At 39.0% G+C, this 25,849-nt stretch overlaps 1 protein-coding gene across 2 annotated transcripts in view; it reads right to left on the reverse strand.

Moving 5' to 3' along the window:
- LOC126248910 (fizzy-related protein homolog) overlaps positions 1-25,849 on the reverse strand; it is a 125,173-nt gene that overhangs the window by 75,216 nt on the left and 24,108 nt on the right. For both annotated transcript variants that reach the window (XM_049950388.1, XM_049950389.1), the window contains exons 4-6: positions 22,959-23,147; positions 22,317-22,463; positions 11,564-11,752 (exon numbers count right to left, since the gene is read on the reverse strand). In XM_049950388.1, the coding sequence (XP_049806345.1) occupies positions 11,564-11,752; positions 22,317-22,463; positions 22,959-23,147 (525 nt within the window). The remainder of the gene's footprint in view (positions 1-11,563; positions 11,753-22,316; positions 22,464-22,958; positions 23,148-25,849) is intronic.

A 25,849-nucleotide genomic window follows, 5' to 3' on the forward strand; every position in this document is an offset into this window, starting at 1 on the left:
TGTTAACGTGGCAAACAAAATACTTGCTGCTTTTTGTTGGGCTTAAAAGGTGTTAGTGAAGTCATGCAGAGAAGACAATTACATTAGGATTCAGCTTCCATTTTGTAAATGGTATTTGAAAATAATGAGCTTATTAAATCTCGTTCCTGTTTTCAACCAATTCGTCAATTTTAAAACAATGTATCCTTTAAATTGTAGGAGTGACAATGTAGTCTTCAGGCACTGGAATTGCAACCGTAAACTGACAAGGAAGCAGCAAAGTGCTAGCTGTATATTTCAAATATGTCAATACAGCAAAAGCAAAGTCTAAGCCATGCCACAGAGCTGCCTTTGCACGGAAGATTGCTCATCTCATTGTCCTTCATGAAATTCACACCACCCTGGCCTGAAACTTTCCAATACAGGCGAAGAATGCACTGTTCTGACTGGCCGAAACACCAATAAATAAAATAAAAGATAGTTTCAGGAGTAATATTTTAAACATACAAGCTTAGATATATCTCATACAGTTTATGACAAACAACATGTTGTTGGAAAAATGCTAACATTGATACTGGACTTGAAAACTGTAGCACACATATTTTGTGATATGGTGTTTTCATTGCCCTATAAAAAAGATCCCTGAGTGGATAACTGTTGCAGTCAAGCATTTAAAACTTTGATTCCATCTCTACTCAACGGCAAACAGAATGATCCTGTCTTCAGGAATTTTTAACTAGCTCTTCATTTTGAATTACCCGATGTTTTTTTTTGTGCTAGTTCCTATATGTGATGTCTCTGCTTAAATTTCTCATCTCAGTTTCTCTTCATCTTATTTGTGACTCATTAACCACCCTATTTTCTACAGCTCTGTTGTAAATTCTCTGTTTTATCTAAAATATTGTCCTTAGTATGACATTATAAACTTCCAAACCCTCCTATTTTGCTGTATTCTATTCTTGGCATGGGACTACAAACCAGCTTTAACCCTTTTAGTGGCAAATACGATCTCATCGTAATCCAGATTTTCAGCGAAAAATGCCAGTAATGATCTGATCATTATGCCCTTCTCATTCATTTTTTCCGTGCTTGAAGGCAAAGTTGTTAGTATTTCCTAGCCAAGACGCAAAAGGAAGGTCGAAGGCACAGCATATCGATCTTCTTTTCGATTGTCAGTGTGATATTTTGAGTAAAATAAACTTCTTTGGTGTTGTTTATTTACCGAGTATTTTGCGGCAGCATGGCGTCGTCAAGTAAGAAGTTGCGGTTCGATACGAGTAATTTAGACAATAATATGATAAGTAGTGGAAGTGAAGATGAATTTGCAGGATTTCCAGAAAGTGAATCAGATTATGAGATGTCCGGTGGAGAAGAGGACTCGTCGTTTTCTTCTTCAAGTGACGATTGTGCGTCAGCAAATGACGACGACGATGACCAAACACAACTGAATTGCAGTGGAAATACTTTTGTTGAAATAATGGATGAGGCATCAGATAATCCGCCCCCTCCAAGCTTTGTGTATGCAGAAGTATGAGGCCCTAAACATATATCAGCAAACGCTGCACCAATTTATTTTTTCAATTTGTTCTTCTCGCAGCAGCTTCTTACGATTATGGTGACTGAGACTAACAGATACGCTCGCCAGGTGATTCAGTCAATGCATTTATCGCTAAATTTGAGAAACAAACAGTGGCAACCAACAACTGTAGCGGAAATGAGGGCCAAATTTCAAGTGTTGGTGGATATTGCCAACAATGTTTTCCGTCACTACTACACTCCACACCAGCAATTGAGTGTTGATGAAAGTCTTGTTGGGACAAAGGCACACTCACATCTAATCCGGTACCTTCCCAATAAACATCATCACAGATGGGGAGTCAAATTTTGGATGCTGTGTGATTCAGTAGTAAATTACTGCCTAGGGTTTTATGCATCCCGTGGTGCAAAAAGTGATGATGACAAAAACGAAATAAAAGAGAATGGCCTGGGATATGTAGACGTCATGAAACTACTAGCTCTTGGGAGCCACGTGCAAAAAGGTTACCATGTGTTTTGCAATAACTTTTTACATATATTCCTCTGGCAGGAAAGCTGTATTCAGTCAGCACTTATCTAACGGGAACAATTAGAAGAAACAGAAAATTTCTGCCACGTGGTCTTCTGTCGAATTATGCTGTAGGTCAGCTACAGTTTTTCAAGAAATCTTTTATACTTCTCTGTGGCTTTAGACAGAAGAAATCACAGAGAAATTCAGTCCTCCTTGTGAGTACATCATCCTCTGCTACATCATCAGAAAAGACAATTTGCAATAGACAGTCGGTCAAAAAACCAGATGTAATTTTTGAATATAATAAGTATATGGGTGGCATTGACTCATCTGATATGATGGCATACTGCTATTTAGATGAGAGGAGGACTGTCACGATGTGGAAGAAGGTAGTGTTCAGCATAATTGCCACGATGTTGCTGAATGCATATGTTTTGTATAAGGAAAGCCTAAACCCCAGCAACAAACCACTGACACGGCTGAAGTTTAACAGCATAGTCATTTGCAAACTTTCTCAACAGTGGTTTCACGCAAGGACTGCAACCACAAGTGCAATAGATATAAATGTATCTGCTCCAACATTATACGGTGTAGAGACTATTCCGGGGAGAAAGGAACGCTACTGTAGTGTTTGTTCTACGAAGGATAAGAAGCAGCGTTCATGAACAGTATGTGTTTGTTGCAAGAAAGGACTGCATCCTGCATGTGTTGGTCAGCATGTGTGCAAGTAGTTGTCATAACTGCAACCTCACAACTGTCAGTGATTTATGACTGAAGAGCTGAGAACATGTTCAGAGCAAAACAATTTTTTTTGTAATGTAATGTTCTTTTTGATTTTTTCCTTACTTAATAAAAAATTTTGTATTCCTTCATGATGTTTTTGTTAAGGAAACTACAGAGATTCCATATATACCTGAAATTTTTGGATATGTCATCATTTGCTGGGTCTCAGAGTAAACTGAAATCAAAGTTCTACTTTTTTTCGATAAACCCCATCATAAGAATAATTTTTTTCTCTGAAAATATGTTCTTTGACAAGGTGTATTGCACATATTACTGTAGCCAGCAGCATTTCCTAAAAATTAAAAAAAAATTACATTCCTTTATGCATTCGTTTCGATTTTATTGCAAGTATGGCAGAGGTCTGCATTTTACTGTAAAACCACATGGCACTTTTAACATGATCTTTTGAGAAAACGTCTGGCACTAAAAGGGTTAAATAAATCCAAAAAGAGGACAATTCCTCCACACATCTCTTCTATTTTCCAGAAGGGTGAGTCCCTGCTTCTGAAAAGTCAAGACTTATAGCACTTGAGCGACTAGAATTGTTGTTGTCTTTAAGAGCAGTAACCAGTCATTTTATCTATTTTCAACACTTTGATACCCCTAATTTATTACTACTTTTTCCTTGACAGTTTCTCTTGAGTATACACAACGAGCGAGAATGCAAATTATTTCTTTGGGCTAAATGTAAACTGTAGCATAGAAGACTGTTTCTATCAATCTGGAATGCTACAAAATGTATGACCAGAGCTAATAATGGCATAAATTAAGTTACAAAATTTAAAATATACTTTGTTGGCTGAGTAGGCACTTCTTATGCATAATCACCTCAGTAATGATGGCATAGATTAAGTTACAAAATTTAAAATATACTTTGTTAGCTGAGTAGCCACTTCTTAAGCGTAGTGATCTCACGATCTAGGTGTTTCACCAACCATCTGAACAAATACACTGGACAACATCTGAAGACAACAGCACAATTCAATTCACGAGATGTCCATTCACCCTGCATGCAAGACACGCAATGCTCACCACTTTGGGCAATTTCCATAGGGAATAGAAGGCAGCCTCAGACGTCAATTGCTGTGCCAATTTGGGCCACGGCTTGGCACTGTGTGCATGACAAACTCTCAGTAATTGCTAGTGTAGCCTCCTCCACATCAATTCAAGATGATGATTCTGTACAGACATAGTCATATTGACACGTGTCTTTTCAAAAATTTGCAGTGTTATATTTACACTGTAGACTATAAACCTAGTGTAACACAGGATATAAATACACAAAAACAATAAAAATATTTTAGGACACACTTAATAGATTTTTGAAACATGAACTTCCCTAACAGCTTAAATATTTTTGGCAGCACAGCATCATGTCAGTCGAAGGGTGAGGCTCATTGCACTAAAATAAATACACATAGTGACTTATTGGATTCCTCCAAAAGAAATACATAAATTTAACTGGGTGCAATCTGGTTGGTTGTTTGGTTTAAGGGAGGGGGAGGGGGAGGGGAAGGGGGAAGGGACCAAAATGCGAGGTCATTGGTCCTTTGTTCCCAGTAAAAATAATTACACAAGGGAAAGAACAAAAGAAAAGAGGCGTATAGCACAATAATAGGAGAATGGAAGAACCAGAAGAACGACAGAAGGACAACCAACACTACTATGGACAAAACAGGAAAAGAAAATCACATAGAGAAGCAAAAAACAGGTAGAAGGGATAAAAACAAGAGAGCAGATGACCATGGCTGGCTGACCCCGAGAATAAAAAGGAAAAGCCAGTCACTCTGCGACACATTAAAACATCCAACCTAAAAGCATTAGAATGGAGAACACAAAGGGATAAAGGACATGTGCGAAAACTCATATAGAATGATAAAACCCTCCGTCACGTATAAAACATTAAAAAAAATTAGCCAATGAGGCGTTGTCAGCTAAAATTAATGGCAACGAGTCCAGTAACGGAAGAGTCCATCGCAGGGCAGCCAAAGGAGGACAGCTCACCAAAATATGGGCCATTGTCAGCTGGGCACCGCACTGACACTGAGGTGGGTCATCATGACGCAGGAGGTAGCCATGTGTCACCCAAGCGCAGCCAATGCGGAGGCGACAGAAAACCACAGAGTCCCTGCGAGAGGGCCGCATGGAGTTCTTCCACACATTCGTACTCTACTTAATGGCACACAGTTTGTTGTGGGTACTGAGGTTACGCAATTCCGTCTCCCAAAGCCGCAAAACCTTGTGGTGTAGTACTGAACGCAGGTTAGTTGCAGAGAAGCCTATCTCCATAACCAGTTTCTGTGTAGCCTGTTTGGCCAGCCTGACGGCAAATTTGTTGCCTGGGATTCCGACATGACCTGGGGTCTAGACAAACACCACTGAACAACTGGACTGTTCCAGGACATAGATGGACTCCTGGATGGTCGCTACCAAAGGATGATGAGGGTAGCACTGGGTGATAGCTTGTAGGCTGCTCAAGGAGTCAGTACACATAAGAAATGACTCCCCAAGGGATGAACGGATGTGCTCAAGAGCACGAGATATAGCCACCAGCTCGGCAGTGAAAGCACTGCAGCCATCAGGCAAGGAATGCTGTTCAATATGACTTCAATGGACATACGTGAAGCCGACATGATCATCAGCCATTGAGCCATCAGTGTAAACCACTTCATGGTCTCGGTAAATGTCAAGAATCAAGAGGAAGTGGAAGTGGAGAGCTGCGGGGTTAACTGAGCCCTTAGGGATATGGGAAAGGTCCAGGCAAAGCCGCGGCGTAGGTGTACACCATGGAGGTGTACAGGAATGGACCTCAAGTATAGGTGGTAAAGGCAAGGACTCCAGTTCAGAAAGAAGGGATCAGACACAAACTGCAATTGGAGGCCCTGACCTGGGCCGCCAATGGGGGAGATGAACCGTCACGGGTGGGAAATGGAGACAGTAATTCGGATGCGCAGCAGAACTATGAACATGTGCAGCTTAACTGGCCAGCAGTTGTGCACACCTAACTTGCAATGGAGAGACTCCGGGTGCAATCTGCAAGGAATTTGAGATTCACAATAGACTATATGGTACAAGATGAGATTAGGGTTCAATGTCCCATCGACAATGAGATCACTGGAGATGGAGCACAACCTCAGATTTTTTTAAGGATGAGGAAAGGAATCGGTTGTGCCTTTCAAAGGAACCATGCCGGCACTCATCTGAAGCAATTTAGGGAAATGATGGAAAACCTAATTCTGTGCGGTTGGATGTCGATTTGAACCATTAGTCTCCTGAAGGCGAGTCCATTGAGCTAACCAATGCGCCACCTTGCCCAGTACAACACAAGATTGGCCTTCAAATTAAATATATTAGGTCACACACAAATCCATGGCAGCAATGTTGTACAGTGAGATGAAAGTGTGCATTCATAGTGCAGCATTGGAGGCCTTAGGAATGAAGGATAGTTCTAAGAATAGGAATCCAGAATGGTCGACAATGAATATTGAGGAAATGGTGAAAGAGGACAACAACTGTAGCAAAGTGGTTACATAGACAAGACAGTGAGGATAAGAAGTGCTATGCAAGATGCAACAGAGAGGTTATAAAATAAGTTTCAGGAGCAAAACAGGTGATGTGGGACAAAAAATGTGAGGAGGTCTGTAGGTATATGGAAGAGACCAAAGTAAGAAATGCCTGGGTGTCCCAATAATTAGAATACAGCAGTGGAAGAAGTATTACAAAAAGCTACTGAGTGAGAATAGAAATCAGTACAAACAGGCAGAGTATCGGCCGAGAGATGCAGATAATGTGAATATGGAACTAGTGATGCAGAATGAGGCAGGAAAGATTGTCAAATGGCAGCGTGATCCTTTAATAAACTGACGAGGAATGGTGAAGAGCTACCAGACGATTCTAAAATGTCAATAATAAGTTCTATTTACAAAAAAGAAAGCAACAGGGTTGTGATAATTACAGAGGCATGAGTGTAACTAGCTCAACAAGAAGATTGAGAATCAGAACTGTAACAGAAATTGTAGAGACTGAAGAAGACAGTGGATATAGAGCAAGCAGGTTGTGTATTGATAATATAGTCTCCCTATGCTAGTTGATAGAAATAAAGGTATGAAAGAAATTTGAAGACACATTTAGTGTTCAAAGATGTTGAAAAAGCATATGACAACATCCCATTAACCAAGATGTTCTAAGCACTGAAACTATATGGCACGGACCCATTACATGTAAGCAGCACATATAACAGACATATGGATGTGCACAGATGAATATGGGTACAATATTTCAATCATTTAAAATATCTCTAAATTGTTTAAAATAAATAAAGAACTGAAACAAGGCTGCTGTTTGTCTCCAACATTATTCAAAATACATCCGGAAAAATAAATGCACTATAATGGGAATTCAGTTTGAAGATCAAAACGTGAGATCACAGATGACCACATGCTGGTTGCCACCGATGAAGAAAATATCTCCTCTATGGTGAGAAAATTAATAGAGGCATATGGTAAATGGGGACTGAAGCTGAATATCAAGAAGAGAGAATGCTTAACCAATGGAACACAATCAATAGATCTTGAAATCTCAGAAATGTAACCATCGATAGTTGTGGAAGTTAGTACAACAGTAAAGGGAGCATAATTAATACACATGGACATATGAAGATGACTCGGGAAACAGACTGAGCTCAAGAAGGACAGTAATATCAAAACTGCATTCCCTTTCGTGGTCCAGAAAAACTGGATTAAAAACTAAACTTAATATACATAAAGCCACTATGACAATTACCATCAACAGTTTGGTGTGCTGTACAATTATGGAGAACTGCAAGAAGATAAAAACTGTAGAAATAGACTTTCTAAGACATGCATCAAGGTCCTCCCATTTGAAACACAGAACAAATAAGTATACCATAATGGCTGAAATAGAACACAGACACCTGTTTTGGTTTTGGATACCTAATTAGAAAGGGGCATGAAAGAATTTATTTGAATATAGACCAACAAACAGAAAGCGCAGAGGAAGATCACAACTTAAGTGGATTCAAAAGAGAGAAAGGAGTATGAGGAATAGAAATCTGACCATTGCATACATACAAAATGGGTTAGCAATGGGGCGGAGATGTGGGATGCGGCAGAAACTGTAGGACCCCCGCCAATATTTTCATAATTTCTTCAATAAATCTTATCTTTAGGTGGAATATTCAAATTGGTTATTATTTTCTGTTATTAGCATAATGCCAGCTTTTTTATCTTCATAATGAACAACTAATATCACCCAACAACTTCAATTCCTCTTCCTTCTTCGTTAATTCCTATTTTTCCAGTAATCTTTCATCTTTTCCCAATATCATCTTTTTATTTCTTCTGTCTATGCCATTTCTGATTGTTGACTTCTTTTCCAGAAATACATGAATATTTGTTATCATTTGTTTGATACTGGTGCCCAAAGAAGATTAAACTACACTTTTCTATATTCTGCTAGATATCCTCATTATTTCTTATTTTCCAGCCATCTGTAGTTTGTATTGCATCCACTATTTTTCTAATAATACATCTTTTAAGTATCTATATTCTGAGCAGCTTAAGCATTCACATGCAAACAAACATCATGGTCTTACTACTGTGGTCTAGTGTTGTACTTTTCTATTCCTAGTTGTGCTTTACTTGTTGAAATTTTTGTTAAACCATATGCTCTTTCCAATAATATAACATTCACCATGGAATAACAACAATATCAAAAGCATAAATTGCTACTCACGACATGGAGGCGGCAATGAGTCGCACACAGGCACAATGAAAAAGATTGCTAAATATCTAAGCTTTTGGAGAAGAAAGTCCTCCTCCTGAAACAGAAACACACACACACACACACACACACACACACACACACACACACACACACACACACACACACACACAATCACAAAAGCATGACTTTCTCACACATGAAAGCTTATAGTCCGTGAGACGAGTGATTGGTACTGACAGTTCCGGCGGGCAGACGGCGCTGTTGCCGAACGTGGCTCACAGCACTCAGCGCCCTGTCTGCTACACGCATTCTCTAGCAGCAGAAATAAAAGCGAGACAAAATACAAGTCGTATTGGTACGCGTGAATTTATTTAAAGTTGATGCTTGAAATATATTAACTCGAAAACTGATAAGAGCTATTTAGTACAAGTATCTAAGATGCTGAAACATAATAAAGTTATTTGTTAAACTTCACAACTGAAATGAAAACTATTTTCGCAAGTTGTTGAACATTAGCAGTTTTGGTTTCCATTGTTAAGTATTAGCATTATTAATTTGTTCTACTACAAGCTACAGAATAAATGGTCAGTGTATTAAGAGTTATAATCTGAAGAAAGTACTCACAATATGATGATCTGGTTGTAGATCGATAGCAAACTCCCTCCCTACTTTCCTGAATACGTTGTAGTTACTGTAATGGAAAAACACCACTCACATCACTGTCAGAATCTGATTTGACATTGTCTTCCTCAGCACTACTCGAACTATCACTGCTCTCTCCCAGATGTATAATTAAATTTTCGATGCATTCTTCCACAACCCCTTCGGTTTTGGCCGCCTCTCTGATGGCACTTGCAGTGCTGTTTAAAATTTTAGCCCACGTCTCGCTTGTCACTTTATTGATAGCTGCTGGAAGGAGAGTTTCCACTTCAGAGATCGTGAATTTTTTATTGTTTGCAGCAATGTAATTTTTTATCTGCGCCCACACTCATTCAATTGCATTGAAGTGACAGTGGTATGGAGGAAGCCGAACGATTTCATGCCCGTGCCTTTTAGCAATCTCGTCAATTACATATGTTGGAAATTGGGGTTTCTTTTGTGCCACAACTTCGAGCAGTTCCGCCTTCCTTAAATCTTCTCTGAAATCTACTTTTCGCCGTTTCAACCACTGAATGATATCGTCTTTTTTTGTTGCCAAGGTTGGTGCCTTATCGTGAACAATGGAATGATAAGGCGCATTGTCCATAACAATCACTGATGGACTTGTCAGATTCGTCATAAGCGATGTCTCGAACCATTCTTGAAATACTACACTGTTCATTTCTTCATGGTAATCTCCCGTCTTTTTTGACCGAAACATTTTCAAGCAGTTTGGCACAAAACCTTTCGATGTTCCTGCATGTAAGACAATAATACGCCCTCCTTTGCCAACAGGCACTGCCATTGTCCCCTCGGGCGTTCCATCATTCCAGCCTCTACATAAAGAATGGCTGGCATTGACCCAAGTTTCATCTAACCACACTATACTTTCGAATTCCACACCCATGATCCTGCGCAGAAATCTGCACCGCCATGCAACTACATCTGTCCTTTCCATTAATATTTTGCGTCCGTTAAACAGTGAATAGCTGAAGCCTATGTCTTTCAACACTACGCAATGAAAAATTGCTCCCTTTAAAATGATCGTCTTTCTGAAGCGACACCAGTAATTTAGATAGAGTGGGATGTTCCCTTCTCTTATAATAGCTGTATATATGACGACGAATAGCGTCTTTCTGAAAATCGTCCAAAGCTGTCACCTGCTTATTTCTCGGTCGCTTCTTTCCTGGTGTGTGCAGCTTTGTTGTGCCACTCTCGTCACAATCTACACTATACTGTTCTTTCCCTATCTTTACAACAGTGTTCTTACTTATTTTCAATGCTGCTGCAGTTCTCTTCACAACCTGAACAACAGGAATTAAGGGCCCACCTTTGTCCTTTTCTTTCTCAAAGTAATCCCTCACAGAGCACACGAATTCACGGGCCTGGGTGTGTAGCACACTTTTCTTCCTCCGTTTCACTTCTTGTGTTGGGCTGGTACTACCCGCCGCACTAGACATTGTTTACAACGAAACATAAACAGCCAGCCGGTGTGGCCGTGCGGTTAAAGGCACTTCAGTCTGGAACCGCGTGACCGCTCCAGTCGCAGGTTCGAATCCTGCCTCGGGCATGGATGTGTGTGATGTCCTTAGGTTAGTTAGGTTTAAGTAGTTCTAAGTTCTAGGGGACTGATGACCAGATATGTTAAGTCCCATAGTGCTCAGAGCCATTTGAACCATTTTGAAACATAGACAAAGAAACACTAAAAACAACAAAAACGAAATAAACTGCGAATTCAACTTCAGACAAACGACGAACGACCGCACCGCCTGCACGCGAGACACTGGTAAGTTTCATAAGCGCGCACGACCGGGTTTCAGAGCGGCAACGTGGCCCTTGCTACCCGCTCAAAGTCAGGCCGTCATTGGCTGCCTGCCTGCGGTCGCTAGGCAACAGAAAGATGCTACCGAGCTGTCAATACCAAAGACTCGTCTCCCAGACTATAAATGTTTAACAGTCTTTTTCATTGTGTCTGTCTGTGACTCAATGTCTCCTCTATGTGGGGAGTAGAAATCTATCCTTTTTAGATCACTGTTATTCAAATGTTCTTTCCATTTTATTAATTATTGAATATTTTTCTAATCCTTTCTGCTGTATGGTTTAAATTTGTTAACTCATTCTATTTTACATATTTGTGTTTCCGTGCATTTGTGCCCATTCTATATTATAAACCAAAGTTGGATGAGAACTGATGTTCATATGATTTTCTACTTCCATCACATGACTGTGGCTCCATATTTCACATCAAATGCCACTACACAGATATACAGAAATAGCAAAATATACGTATTTCTACTTATAAATTTTACATTACTGTGCACAATGATTTGTATACATGAAAAAGCATAGCCCAGAACATTTGCAACATACCCTTTCATTCCATGCCACAGATGTTACAGAGTTTCCATCACCAGTAAGGTCACACAGTCTTGTAACTTGGCTTGTACAGGCAGACCATAGATAAACACAGCTACCAAGCCCAACACTTAGTACATTTTGCGAAGACCAGTCAACTAAATTGAGATAGAAGTCATCCTGCAACTCTGGAGCATCCAGAACCTAGAACAAAGTTACGTGTTCATGTAATGAATGTTCTACTACCTTACAGTTTTCAACACTACAGTTCTACTTGAAGAACTACGTCCTTTCCTGATGCTGAGGCACAATATGACAAAAAGAACAACACAATTTGTTAAACAATAAAAAACTTCTCAAGATACAAAGCCTAGTATATAAAAAGGTAAATATACCACCTTAACTGCAATAGTAAATGATAGTTACAACACATGAATTATAATTGTCTATGGTCTTATAATGATACTAAATTTTTGAATGGACTGATTTTCATTTTTTTACAGCCACCTTTACTCTCGTACCAGAAGGTAATGGAACATGACATATATCCAGTCAGATTACATAATGTCATTTAAATCTCTGATGACAAGTGCTTTCAAATAAACAAAAAAGTAAAGCAACACAGCATTTCATTAGGATATACCAAGTGCAAAAGTATGAAACCAGAATTTCCCTACAGATGGTGCTTGCTGTCAGTGTAGGACCCACGAGACCATGTCTGCAGTGCATTTTTGTTTCCTGTAACGGCTGACGACGAATGTCAGCACACAGTAGCCCAAGTTCCGTACATTGGTATTTCTTTCAAACCCATAAACATGTCGAGTTTTGTGCATACGAATTACAATATGTGGACAGCATTGATTTTCTGTTATCACTTGACGAAAACTGCTGCAGAATCAAATTGAATGCTTGTATAAGTTTTCAGGGAACATGCTCTTGGGGAAGATAGTGTTTCAAGTGGTTCAAAAAATTCAGAAGTGGTGATTTTGAAGTGAGAAACGACAAGCATGGGAAACCACCAAAAAAGTTTGAAGACAATGAATTGTGGGCCTTATTGGATGAAGATGATACTCAAACTCAACAGGAACTCATGGAACAATTGAATGTGATGCAGAAAGCCATTTCTCTTTGGTTAAAAGCTACGGGAAAGATGCAGAAAGTGGGGAAATGGGTTCCGCATGAACTGAATGAAAGACAGCAAGCAAAGTCATTTGTTACGTAATAATGCCCCATCACACACAGCAAAACGGGTCAGGGAAATGATCGAGACATTTAGTTGGGAAATATTAGGGTATGCGGCTTATTCTCCAGACTTGACTCCATCCGATTATCATCTATTTGCATCACTGGGACACGCTCTCGCTGAACAACACTTCAATTCATATGAAAATGTATGAAAATAGCTCACTGAATGGTTCGCTTAAAAACAAGAACTGTTTTTTTGGCGTGGTATTCATAGCCTGCCAGAGAGGTGGGAGAAAAGTTTAAATAGCAATGGAGATTATTTTCAATAAAATATTGTTTATGAGTTTTAAACAACAGACATGTATTTACTGCAAGCAAATTTTGGTTTCATACTTCTACACCTGATATATGTGTAATAACTATTTATACAGCTACATGTATGACTTATGTTTTTCCTTGTATGAAGCTGACAGATCCCATACCATCATAAAATGATTCTTGGACAAGTAAATTACTATACTACGAGGGTAATCCCAACAGTACGGTCTCCTACTTTTTTTATAATTACATAGACCTGTTTATTTCTACAATGGTTTACATCAGTTTACAGCTTGAACATTTAGCTATTTTTCGACATAATCACCATTTCTGTCGATGCATTTTTGGAGACGCTGTGGCAGTTTTTGTATGCCCATGTCATACCAGCTCGCCGCCATGCTGTTCAGAAAGTTATGAACTGGCGTGATTGTTGCTTGGTCTCAGGTGTAAAGTGGTATGCCCATGTTTCGTCACCCACGACAATTGAATCCAGAAAGTTGTCCTGTTCAGCTGCGAGGCAGTGAAGAAATGCGCGGGAAGCATCAACTCGTTGCTGCATGTGGTGCTCAGTCAGTATGCGTGGCACTCATCTTGCACATACCTTCCTGTAGTTCAATGTTTCCTTTAAAATTCTGTGAGTGGTGCTTTGGGAAACCTCAGCAACCAACGTGCAGAGATCATCCAGGGTGATCCACCGGTCTTCATGCATGCTTTGCTCAACCTTCAACACTGACTCCTCAGAAACTGACGGTCTCCCGCACCTTTGTTCATAATGAATTTTGGTGTGACCAACTGCAAACTCTCTACACCACTTACGAACATTTTTGACATCCATGCATGACTCACCATACACTTCCGTCAATTGGCGATGGATTTCAATCGGCGCAGTGCCCTTTGCATTGAAAAACTGAATAACTGCACGCAGTTCGCACTTGGCGGTAACATCCAATGGGAGCTCCATTCTCAACTGCTGGCAAGCCAAGACTGAGCACCTCAGCGCGGCGTGCGCATGTTTACACACAGTGTGTGAAGCACTCTTCATAACAGTGTGACCAGCTGCCACACAGACAGAGTTCTGTACTTTAAAAAAAATAGGGGACCTTACTTCTGGGATTTCCCTCGTATATTACAGTAATAAAAGCTGACAGCAGCACTAGTTTTTGGAACAGCATAATTAATTGCTGTGTCAAAAGAGTTGAAGTATACGAGTAAACAGAATCATTCAAGATTGTTACCTAGCACACCAGGTTCTTTTTCTTTATAGTCAGAAGGTTTTACACAGACAAAAAGAAGATCACCACTACAATTTTTTGAACAGTATTCTGCCTAGTAGTGGAAGCAGATACATTATTTTTGACACTGGAAGCCTATATCAACAATGATGAAACTGAGATGGATCATTTATACAGCAGAATCTGGAATACTGAATTTTCACTGCAACATTTATGCAATAATTTGTGGTAATGAATTTCAACAGTTCTTAAAATGTCAAAGATGTGTAACGGTAAGTAAAATCTCATAAAATAAAATTAAATTGATATCTCCCCGGTACAAGGTAATCGAGCTGTTTTCCAACATGCTATGACTACACATTACATGTTCAAAACATGCGTTTTTGAGAGTTCATCCTTTGTGCTCACTCAGAAAAAAGCAAAAATCAATGAACACGTTGAATTAAAACCAAGATCATCACAACAGCTAAGTGGCTCAAGCATAAGCATAAATGCGGACATATGCTTAATGACCTACTTCGTCACCATTGCTGTTATAGATTAATGTTTTTCTTATGAACTGCACTTCATTTGCTCACCACCTTTAAAAGTGTTGTTTTAGGCTTGATGCGTGAAAGAGAGGCATGAAAAAATGAATTTACTTCTCCAGTTGACATTACAAGCTTATCAGAAGTTGGCTCAGTGAATTTCTGTACACTGTGTAGATTGTAAATTTGAAAGAAAGCTCAAGTGCTACAGTTTCACTTCATGCCGTCTACCACTGCTGCCAATCTTTACAATCTACAGTGTGTGGTGCAAACTATATACACAAGTAGTGTACGTAGTTGTTGCAACAGTATCATATCACATTTGAACATGAAAGTCTTTAAAATGTGCTGTAGCAAAATCCTTGTTCTATTTCCGTGTGACAACTCTGTCATAGCATATCACTTTCTCAAAAAGTATATTTTCAGCACTTCACAAAATGCTTTCACCCCCTACCTGCAGTCCCATTGCTGAAGGGCCACTCCCCCTCTCCACACATGCAGTAGGTAATCTCATTTTACGTGTGTTAGTGTGCTGTGGTGGCTGCGCTGGCTACTGGATGACTTAACACATCACCAGCCAACAATAGTTCACTAGCCGGAAATGGGCGACATTTCCTTAACTATGACCGAGCATATTCTTCAAGACTCAGTGTCTGAATTTAAAAGGGTGACAATTGATATCATTGCTGAATACAGTACATTAGAAATTCATGCAAAAAAATGAGACTGAATTATAAGTGGCACAAGTAAAGGTGGTGACTGGGACCCTGCATCACGTATTGGCTCCGTCTGGAACACTTCGTGTCAACTATCTTGTTTCTCTATTACTGCTGCAACCTGGTAGTAGTTGTATTATAATTAAGTGGTGAGGCTAAATGTTGCAAGTTGTGTTGGCAACACCAATCATGGATTATGTCAGCATTCCCTCTCTCACATCTCCCCTCTCCACAACAGCCCAAAATATTCCCTTAATTCTGCCACCACCTGTGGTGTGAACCATCTGCCTTTTGAGTCACTTATAACTTGCTCAGTCACATCAAATATCAACAGGAAGATAACTGGATGAAATCAAGTGAGATGTCAAGTAAGAACTTAGAATCTAGGTAAACCATACTAGGAAGAAATGTGAAATCAGGGAGTTTTTAGCATTGATCTTATGGGTTTTTTGCACGGAAAACGAATTTATGGTGTAGAACCATGAAAAACATAAAATTGGAGAACACAAAATAGAAGTTCCACAGTATAGCATTTTTGGCAGAAAACTGTATCACACTTTTCTGGATTTCATATTTTTGCAGTTGATGTCCAATTCCTCTACAACACACACATTTCTGTTGAAACAGTGTACACATGTCTATATATCATCATACGCATACTTTGATGATTTTTCCATTTAGGTCGATATCATTTTCTTTCTTCACAGAGAAGACCACTGTACTACCTACTTCACAGAACATGATTCCCAATTACAATGAAGCTACACTACACTAAATAGCAAAATATACAGACTATTAGTTGCTATGGAAACATCTGCCAAGATAGTCCCAAAAACATGTAACTCATGTCCACAATTTTCATTTGCACCCCACACCATGTTTACATATCAAATAACAGTTGTCTAAGATATCCCACAAACAATTGTCCTTCAGCGATATGTATTACCAGAAACTCTTTGTAAACTGCCCTATACACCATGACCAATATTGCAATTTGTGAACAACAGCAAACGTAAAAATTTATATTTACTACTTCTTCTTGTCCCTATTTAGATTGCAGAGTGGCAAATTATTGTACTTTCTTTGCGTGGCTCAAATTGCACCTCCCTTTGTTGTATGAAGGAAGGTTGGATACTGTGGTGTTCAGGACAGACTACAAGCAAGTAGACAACATCTTAGTTCTCAGGGACTGTGTACAGAAAATGCTGTTTTACACACATGGATTACATCAGAAGGAAATTATTGTAACATTCAGAAACATTTGCTCATTATCAGAGACTGGCGAAAAATGTACATCAACGCAATGTAATGTAAGTAAGCTATAATCAACCCAAAGACGTGGCACATCCTTCAGAGGTGGTACACCCTTCCTTCCTCAGACCTTTGAAATGACTCCAACCAGTTACAGGGGAATTCACAGTTTAAGGTGGACTCCAATCAATGGTGCAACTAAGCATTTTCTTGCATTAGCAAATACTGAAGAGGTGAAAGAACTCATTAATGACAGATAGATATCCAACAGCTCACCACAAATTGGACCCCAGACATTTTAGATCCATAATCTGGCACTTACTTTAGAGTAATGTAATGTGTGCTAATAGACACACAAAAATATTATACGTGTCCAATTTTTATCGTTTACCATGACAAATCCTCATTTGCATGTTGGTACTCCAATTGCTATGGGTTTATTTAATGATTCCCATTTTTATTTTGAATTTCAAGTTGTCAACTTGTGCGTGAGTTTACATAACTGAGTTTTTCAACTACGGTTGTGATTCTGATTTGTTGGCCAATTCTACTGTATTGTTTAAGTAAGTTGCGTGTGTTTACAAATGATGCATATGCTGATATAGTATTTGTGTATGGATTTTGTAATTGAAATGGTGCTGATGCTTGTAGAGAATACAGCAGATGATTTCATAATCTCAAGAGTACCAGATTCAAGAGCGTTAACTTGCGTTTTCACTATATTGCTCGAGACTGCTGCAGAGCAGCAGTCATGTCACAGTTGAACACGCAACTGAACACAGTGTATGAAATAAAAGACATTACTTAGTTGGTAGAATGTAGTCCTTCAACCAGCATACACAGAATTTCTACACTTATCGGTGTTCCACATACAAGAATAAGGCAGGCATTACATATGCACCCATCTCTATCTTATCATTTACAGGGGATTCCACATCTTCGAGAAGGAGATGATGGTGGGCGATTGGAATTTTGTTGCTGACTTAATTGTAAATTGCTGAGTAATCTCAGTAATATTTGTAACTGATGAAGCTTCTTTTACATGCAATGGTACCAACAACACTAGTAAGTCACATTGTTAGTTTGTTGACAAAAACCCACACATCTTTGTGGGGAGACATTTTCAAGAACGCTGCTTTGTAAATGTGTGCTGCAGTCTGACTGACCATCAGTTGACTGGACATACTGTATTACTGCACACTCTTAAAGACTTTGTTATCTAGAATTTCTTGAAAACAAGCTTCCAGCGTTATTGGAGGAGGTTCCTTAGCCTACAAGAGTCGGTACTTTCTTCCAAAATGACAAAGCCACTGCACAGTCTAATTATCAGGTGACACATCATTTAAACCTACCACTTCCTGGAAGACTGATGGCAAAAATGCTCATGTTTCTTAGCAAATAATGCCCCCAGACATGACGCCTTTTTGACTTTTGCCTGTAGGGATGGCTGAAAGGCAAAGTCTAAAAACGTATATATGCCAGAGACGAATTAATCTATCATATTATGACTAGCGCTACCCTTATAAAAGAATGTTGAGAAAACCTCAGAAGAGCTACACGTGGTGTTGTCAGGAGAATTCAAAAGTACATTGAAGATGGAATTCATGAAAATCAACTTTGAACTTAAATCATTTGCCAGTGAGTATTTTTCTGGTTTACATTCTAAAGGCTATATCTCCATAACCGATAACAACTGAACACATTACATAAACTGTTTTATTGGGTGGAATGTTTTATTGGAATTAGTCTATACTATCACCACCTAAAGCACTCCTAAAGTAGTCCTGAAACAGACTATGTTTAGTTGTTAGCACCTGTAGCAACTCAATAAGGAATAAACATATTGATCTAGCTACGCAGAAAAGCTTTATTTCAGGCTGCTTAGAAAGCTTTCACCAAGTCATGTGACACTGTGATCAAGGCACTCAAGATGCATTCAGGAGCAGCATGGTTCAAGTCCCCATTTAGGTATCTACATTTGGGTTATCCAGTGTGTCATGTAAATGATAGGGATGGTATCTTTGGAAATAGCATTACCAATTTCCTTCCTCATCCATTTGAAATCTGATCTTGTATTCCATCTCAAATCATGTAACTGTTGACAGTACATCAAATCCTGATCTTTCCATCACGCAAAGCCCCTGTCTGGCCATTCTTCAATGTCTGCCTTCTGTCTAGAATCTTTGGCACCACAGATATGATAAACAGATTCCCATGGGAAACTCTAAGACAAAGATGTTGTGCATCAATATATGGACTGCCCTTAAAATTCCAATAAGCCACCTTCCAAGAGGAGATAATATATTACAGTAAAAAATATACATATTCCATATGGACCAAGATAGTGAAATTTATAGAAATTCAAGGACTCTCAAAGGCATACAATGAGTCCTCTTGAGCAATTAGTTAATGGAATAGGAGAGGGTACTAACAATATTGGTACACTATGACCTATGCTTCACATGTCTGCTGCAAAACACAAACGTATGCACACATGCTACTATCTGATATTATCAAATGAGCATTTCATAAACAAAGTTTCCGAATACAGTGTCCAGTCAAATTAATGTGACCACCTGTCAAAAGACTGAATAACCATCTTTTGCAGCACAGACTGCTGTGAGATGTTCTGGAAGAGTGTCAATGAGGTTCTGGAAGGTACTGAGAAGGATGTGGAGCCATGCCAACTTCAGTGCTGTGGACAGTTGCACTAGGTTTCTCAGCTGAAGATCCATGGCATTAACAACCCGATCAAGGTGGTCCCACAGATTCTCGACTGAGTTTGAATCCAGGGAGTTTGGTGGCCAGGGGAGTATGGTAAACTCATCCTGGTGTTCCTTGAACAACATAACGTACACTGCAAGCTGTGTGACTTGTTGCATTCTCCTGCTGGTAGATGCCATCGTGTCAAGGGAAACAAAACTGCATGCAGGGATGGGCATCACCCCCAAGGATGGATGCATACTTGTGCTGATCCATTGTGTCTTCCAGAATGATGAAATCATGCTGCGGATGCCCTCCAACTTGGACCCATGTGATGATTGTCACAGGGTGTTTGCTTTCAGATGTTTCACACCATGCACACTAACAGCCATCTGTCTGATGGGGCATAAAATGTGATTCATCTGAGCCGGCCGGAGTGGCTGAGCGGTTCTAGGCGCTACAGTCTGGAGCCGCGCGATCGCTACGGTAGCAGGTTCCAATCCTACCTCGGGCATGGATGTGTGTGATGTCCTTAGGTTAGTTAGGTTTAAGTAGTTCTAAGTTCTAGGGGACTGATGACCTCGGAAGTTAAGTCCCATAGTGCTCAGAGCCATTTGAACCATTTGATTCATCTGAAAAGGCCACCAGCTGCCACTCAACGGACGTCCAGTTTTGGCATTGATGTGCACATTCCAGCCTTCGTCACCAATGAACAGCAGTCAGCATGAGTGTACGAACAAGGCATCTGCTGCAAAGGCCCATATACAACAACATTCATTAAAAAGTTGTTGAGGAGGCACTATTGGTTGCGCCTTAGTTCATCTAGGCAGTCAGCTGCGCAACAGTTGCACACATCTGTATAGCCATCATTCGCTCCTGTCATCTCCATTTTAGATAGTGCAATTTGGCCATGCAAGGTATACTTTAATCACAGAGGTTTGGTAACAGTTTACAAACTTAGCCATTTTGGAAATGCTTCCATACTTGGCCCAAAAGCCAATGAGTATGCCCTTTGGAAATCAGATAAATCATTCCATTTCCACATTACGACAATGACTGGACTGTTTACAGTGTCCCCTGGGCATGAATTATATACTCTCCACTTCTAGTACTGCCACCAGCATCTGTGACTGGTTACTGCATGATGACATCCGAAAATAGGTGACGGTCACATTGATGTGACTGGAATATGTATTTATAAAAATAAATTGCACCATACTGCAAAGTTATTAAGAGTAAATCTCCCATCACATAGCATATAGTGATATACGAAATGACTCTTTAAAATATATTAAAATGGTGCATCACATTGGAAAAAAAGTGCAGATCCTGGGATTTTATAGGCAGCGATTTCACAAGTGAGCTACTTATGTATTCATCACTGAATGACTAAAGGCTTGAATTTCATACTAACTCCCTTCTGCTTTGAGTAATCCCACAATGTTTTGTCATCAAAAATCATAAATCTCGGGTCCCACTTGTATTCAGTACACAGATGTAAACTGTTGTGAAGATCCATACAATGTCTGCCTCAATGGATGTGGGAAATCATGTGGAATATTATGTAAGAGAATAATGAGATAGACACCAATTTCTATGAACCTGAGAATAAATATTACACAATTACCCAAAATGGGGGTAAAATGAACAATATGCAGAGAGAGAGAGAGAGAGAGAGAGAGAGAGAGAGAGAGAGAGAGAGAGAGAGAGAGAGAGAGAGTGGGGGGGGGGGGGGGGGTCTGATGTGACATGTTGACAGTGTTTTCCTACATGTGCCACACAAGAAAATGTCACACAAATGCAATCTAGTACTAAATCTGTAACTTTTCCAAATTTCAGGGACTATTTTGCAACAGTTCCATTCTGTCACAAACAGTTCTTGCCATGTTGTATTCCTAAATTAGAAACAGAAAACGTGTTCCTGATGGTAAAAAACATATGAGAGACTAATGTTTTAGGTTGGTAGACAACAGCCAAGAGAGCGGCTACAGAGAAACGCATGAATCCCATTAAACGGATACTGCCAGAGCAGGCCCATAAAACTCTGAATAATTTTATGAAATGAAATAGGCTTTACTCTGTGTTTAAATGAGATGGACTTACACATGTTTCATCAAAATTTAAATGGAAAGAACTGAAAAAGAATGTTAGTACCGGAGGAGCAGTAAAAAATAAACCCATACACATTCTATCTTAGAGAGTGTCTGAATGATATTTCCCCCAATTGACTGTACAAACTTCTTTATTTTATATTACTATCATGATTTTGGCCTTAAGCCATTATCAAGTACAAAAATGTTGAATAATTAAAAAAGTCTAATTATAACCAACATTGTTGTACTTGATAAAATGTTAAATAATTTAAAAAGTCTAATTATAACAAACATTGTTGTACCTGATAATAGCTTAAGGCCAACATCACAATAGTAACATAAAATAAAGAAATTTGTACAGTCAAATGAAATGAAATGATCGTATGGCACTATTGGCTGGGAGGCCCCATTCGGGGAAGTTCGGCCACCGTATTGCAAGTCCTCTTTAGTTAGGCAACTTGCGAGTCAATGATGATAAAAATGATGATGATTGACACACAGCACCCAGTTCCCTGCCGGGAATCGAACCCGGGCCCCCTGCGTGGTAGGCAGTAACGCTACCACTATGCTACCGAGGCGGACACAGTCAAATGGAGGAAACATCATTCAAACATTATTACATGACTGTGGCCCGAAGCTATGAAAAGAATATCTTAAGAGCATTTTGCTTAGTAAATCTAAAAGGAAGCATGATTTGAAACTCAAATGCATTAAACTTCAGAAGCATAGTAACAAAGATTTACCTTAAACGGGATCCTTGAAATTTTTCTTGTAGCTTTACGGGGTGACCTCAGCAACTTCTGACTCTTGGCACTTACAGGTGATAATGAGTAGGCAGATAAAGCTGACGTATCGCTGCTGGAAACTGACTTCTGGGATGGTGGAGAATACTTCAAGAAATTTTAAAAATTGGTTAGGAAAAAATTAATAATCAATTTCAGCTATACTATACTATTCTATAGTTTTTTTTCCAGTAATGAACTGCACATTTACCCAAAAATTAAATATATGTTCCACCACTATGACTTTCAGCTTTAAATATAAACAAGACCTTTCCTTTCTTATGACAATTCAAATAAGTAGTTAAAAATTTTTAAACATGTTTCACATTTATTAGCACACTTACTTATGATGAATAGATACATTACGTAGTATCAGTTTATCCCTTATAGTTTTGTTTTATGCATTATACTTTATAAAAGAACAATCATTTACTGAATACATATCTTATGCTGCTGTATGCTTTCCTTTGCACCAAAATATTTTGGATGGACAAGACCGAAGACACACATTTCCACATCTTAGTGAGTGACGAAATACAAAGTAACAAGAAAGTGGCAAATAAGTTATACGAAAACAGAAGTCTAACACGAAACATTTCTTACATGAAACAGATTTCTCCCTTCTTGTGGTACTGAGCTTCTCCTTTCCTCTGACTGGCCTTTAACATCCTCTATGTTGCAACCTAGAAGCTCATTCTTCAATAGGCAGGAGTACGCAACAGCATCTCTACCTGTTTCACCAGTTTCACGGGTTGCTTTTTTTGGAATTGCCCCTGTACGAACAGTATTATCCTGAAAGTGTTCAGAATATAAGTAAATATACAAATCAGTAAAGTCAGATTACAATTTCGTGGTATCACACACCATAATCAGCTTGGTCCACATAGGAAATGGGAGTAATATTTAACGAAACACAAAGGAAACATTATGAAGAAAATACTTCTTGTGTGGTATTAGTAAACATCTCATTTTCAACTGTGAAATTCAGCCTTATGCTGTGACTAGTTCAATCAAAATTGACCAACTCCATGGCAGCAAACAAGCAGTTTACTGCAGACATATTCTTGCATCCTGCCAGCAAATGCCATGTAAGAGGTCTGATACAAAGGAAAATGCACCCTGGTTGAGTGGCTTGCATGCCTCAACAACACAGATATCTATACTGTAGGTGTAACTACAATGGCGAGGTACACATGGAAAGGCCAGACCAATACATGGTCGCACCAGAAACAGTCCGGATGATCGAATGATATGCCTTTGCGATGTAACAGATAACAAATAGGGTAGCTGAACTTGCGATTAGCTTGTTTATTCCACAAAATAACTGTTCAATAAACTTCGAGCTCACGAACCCTCATGTGCATCTGCATGAATAATAAATTGCACATTAATAAGTCACAATTTATAAGGCCTCCAAATGCGGGGTTGGATCTTTAAATGTTGGCTACACTACAATCTATGGGCCAACAAATGCATCTCACATTAACTCTAAAAAACTGGGCGCAATTTTCAAATAAACGGAGACAAGAAGTTGCAGTGAAAAATAATGTTCACTACATTTTAACAAACTGAGTTTTTCCATCACTGTAACATTTACACCAGAGACTTACTTAATATCTGAGAAAGGACTTAAATGAAAAGGAACAGTATCTCATGTTTGAGTGAACTTCTGGAAAAATGACAGTGCTCTTACTGTAAGTTTAAAGTTAAAGTTTGACAACTGCAAACTAACTAAATTCCTAGTATAAATCACTCACAAATATAACCTAGTAAAGTTTTAAAGTTCAGACTAGTTTGCCTGACACGAAGTTGAAAATGTTTCAGAGTATTCACTAGCAACATATGCAAAATCACAAGTTCACAACTCAACACTTAGAACAATTTCAACACACTCAAGAGGCAAGCTACTGCCACTCGCTGTTCCAGATTTCAAACCCACCTGCCCTGCATCCAGATCAAAAGTAAAGTATCCTGCATCAAGGTGGCTGCCACTATTTAAGCCCTGGCATTGCATGTTATATACATGTAATACATTTCAATTAATACATAAGTTTCTTCAGCTTTCTCTAATGCTGATCTTAGGTTTTCTCTAATTTAAATAGTTCGTTCATAAATAATGATGGATGTTGTCCAGCTAGACACTACTTTCCATCACTAATAAATATAAACAGTTAAAACTAAGTCCATTCATATATCCATACCTACGTCTACTTCATAAGGCAGCCACTACTTGTAACATTTCATTCATTATTTATGTAAACATTCATGTTTTTATACACAGAATGTACAGTATGGCCTGTGATTCAAAACAGGCAATGTTTATAAAAAGATCTACATTGATAGTCTAATAGTGTTCAATGAGATCTATCCCTACACACTTTTTTTGGGAAAATCACTTACGGTGGTACTAAGATGCTAATTTTTAAAGTTCATTTTATACATAAAATATTTAACATGAAATAACTTGAAAACTACTTTTCAGATCGAGGGTGCACATTCACCCAAGCACTTGCCTTAATTTTGTCTTAGTAACCGTGTTACTGGCTTCTTTCTAACTAGTTGGGATCAGGTTTTATTGGATTTAGACTTATTTGATACTTGGTGTGGCCACTCAAGTCAGCCATGACAGTTACTGCTCCATGTTTCATGCCAATGGCCAGGTTTTTCCGACCATGCAGTGAATGTCCCACAGTATCTGCCACTCGCTGAGGCTCAAAGGGTTCCATCTTTTATTGATGATACCATGAGACCTGTCCAGTTGCTGAGTTCTGCCTGGCTCTATCCCCATGCCTTCTCAGCTGTCAAAAGACTCACAACTCAGCCACACCTTTCTATCATCACAATCAGAACACGAACGCACAACTGTCTCTATTTTTAAACTTTCTAGTCGTAATTACTTGAATGTACTGTCTCACCATGTAACATTACCTAAAATATCCTCGCTATCTTGACACCATGGTTAGGCTGTTTGGCTGAAACCAAGGGGAAACTAGAGCTGTTATACTTCCAGAGTATATGTATCTCTACTGTATAGTTTAATGGTGATGACATCCTCTTGAGTAAAATATTTTGGAGGCAGCACAGTCACCCATTCGGATATCCAAGCAGGGAATACTCAAAAGGATGTTGCCATGAAGAAAAACAAATCTGGATTGTTAGATCACTTAATAAGGTGGGTAGGTTGGTGAAATTATAAGAGAGAAATGGAAAGGTTGAAGTTAGCTATAATAAGAACTAATGAAGCATGGTGGCAAGATGAACAGTATTTATGATAAGAGCAGCAGAAACCCTCGAATAACACATGAGATATTGACTTTAACAGATGAAAGGAGAAAACAGAACAGCCGAAGGAGAACTGCAGATCTATAAAATCATGTATGACTATTGGGAAGATGAATGCCACTAAAAGGAAAACTAACTAAAACCTTTACAGAAAACAGAAACACCTGTATGGTTATTATAAAGTAAATGAACCTGGAGACAATGTTATCAAA

The sequence above is a fragment of the Schistocerca nitens genome, chromosome 3 (genome assembly GCF_023898315.1).
Source record: "Schistocerca nitens isolate TAMUIC-IGC-003100 chromosome 3, iqSchNite1.1, whole genome shotgun sequence".
In the NCBI taxonomy this organism is placed as follows: domain Eukaryota; kingdom Metazoa; phylum Arthropoda; class Insecta; order Orthoptera; family Acrididae; genus Schistocerca; species Schistocerca nitens.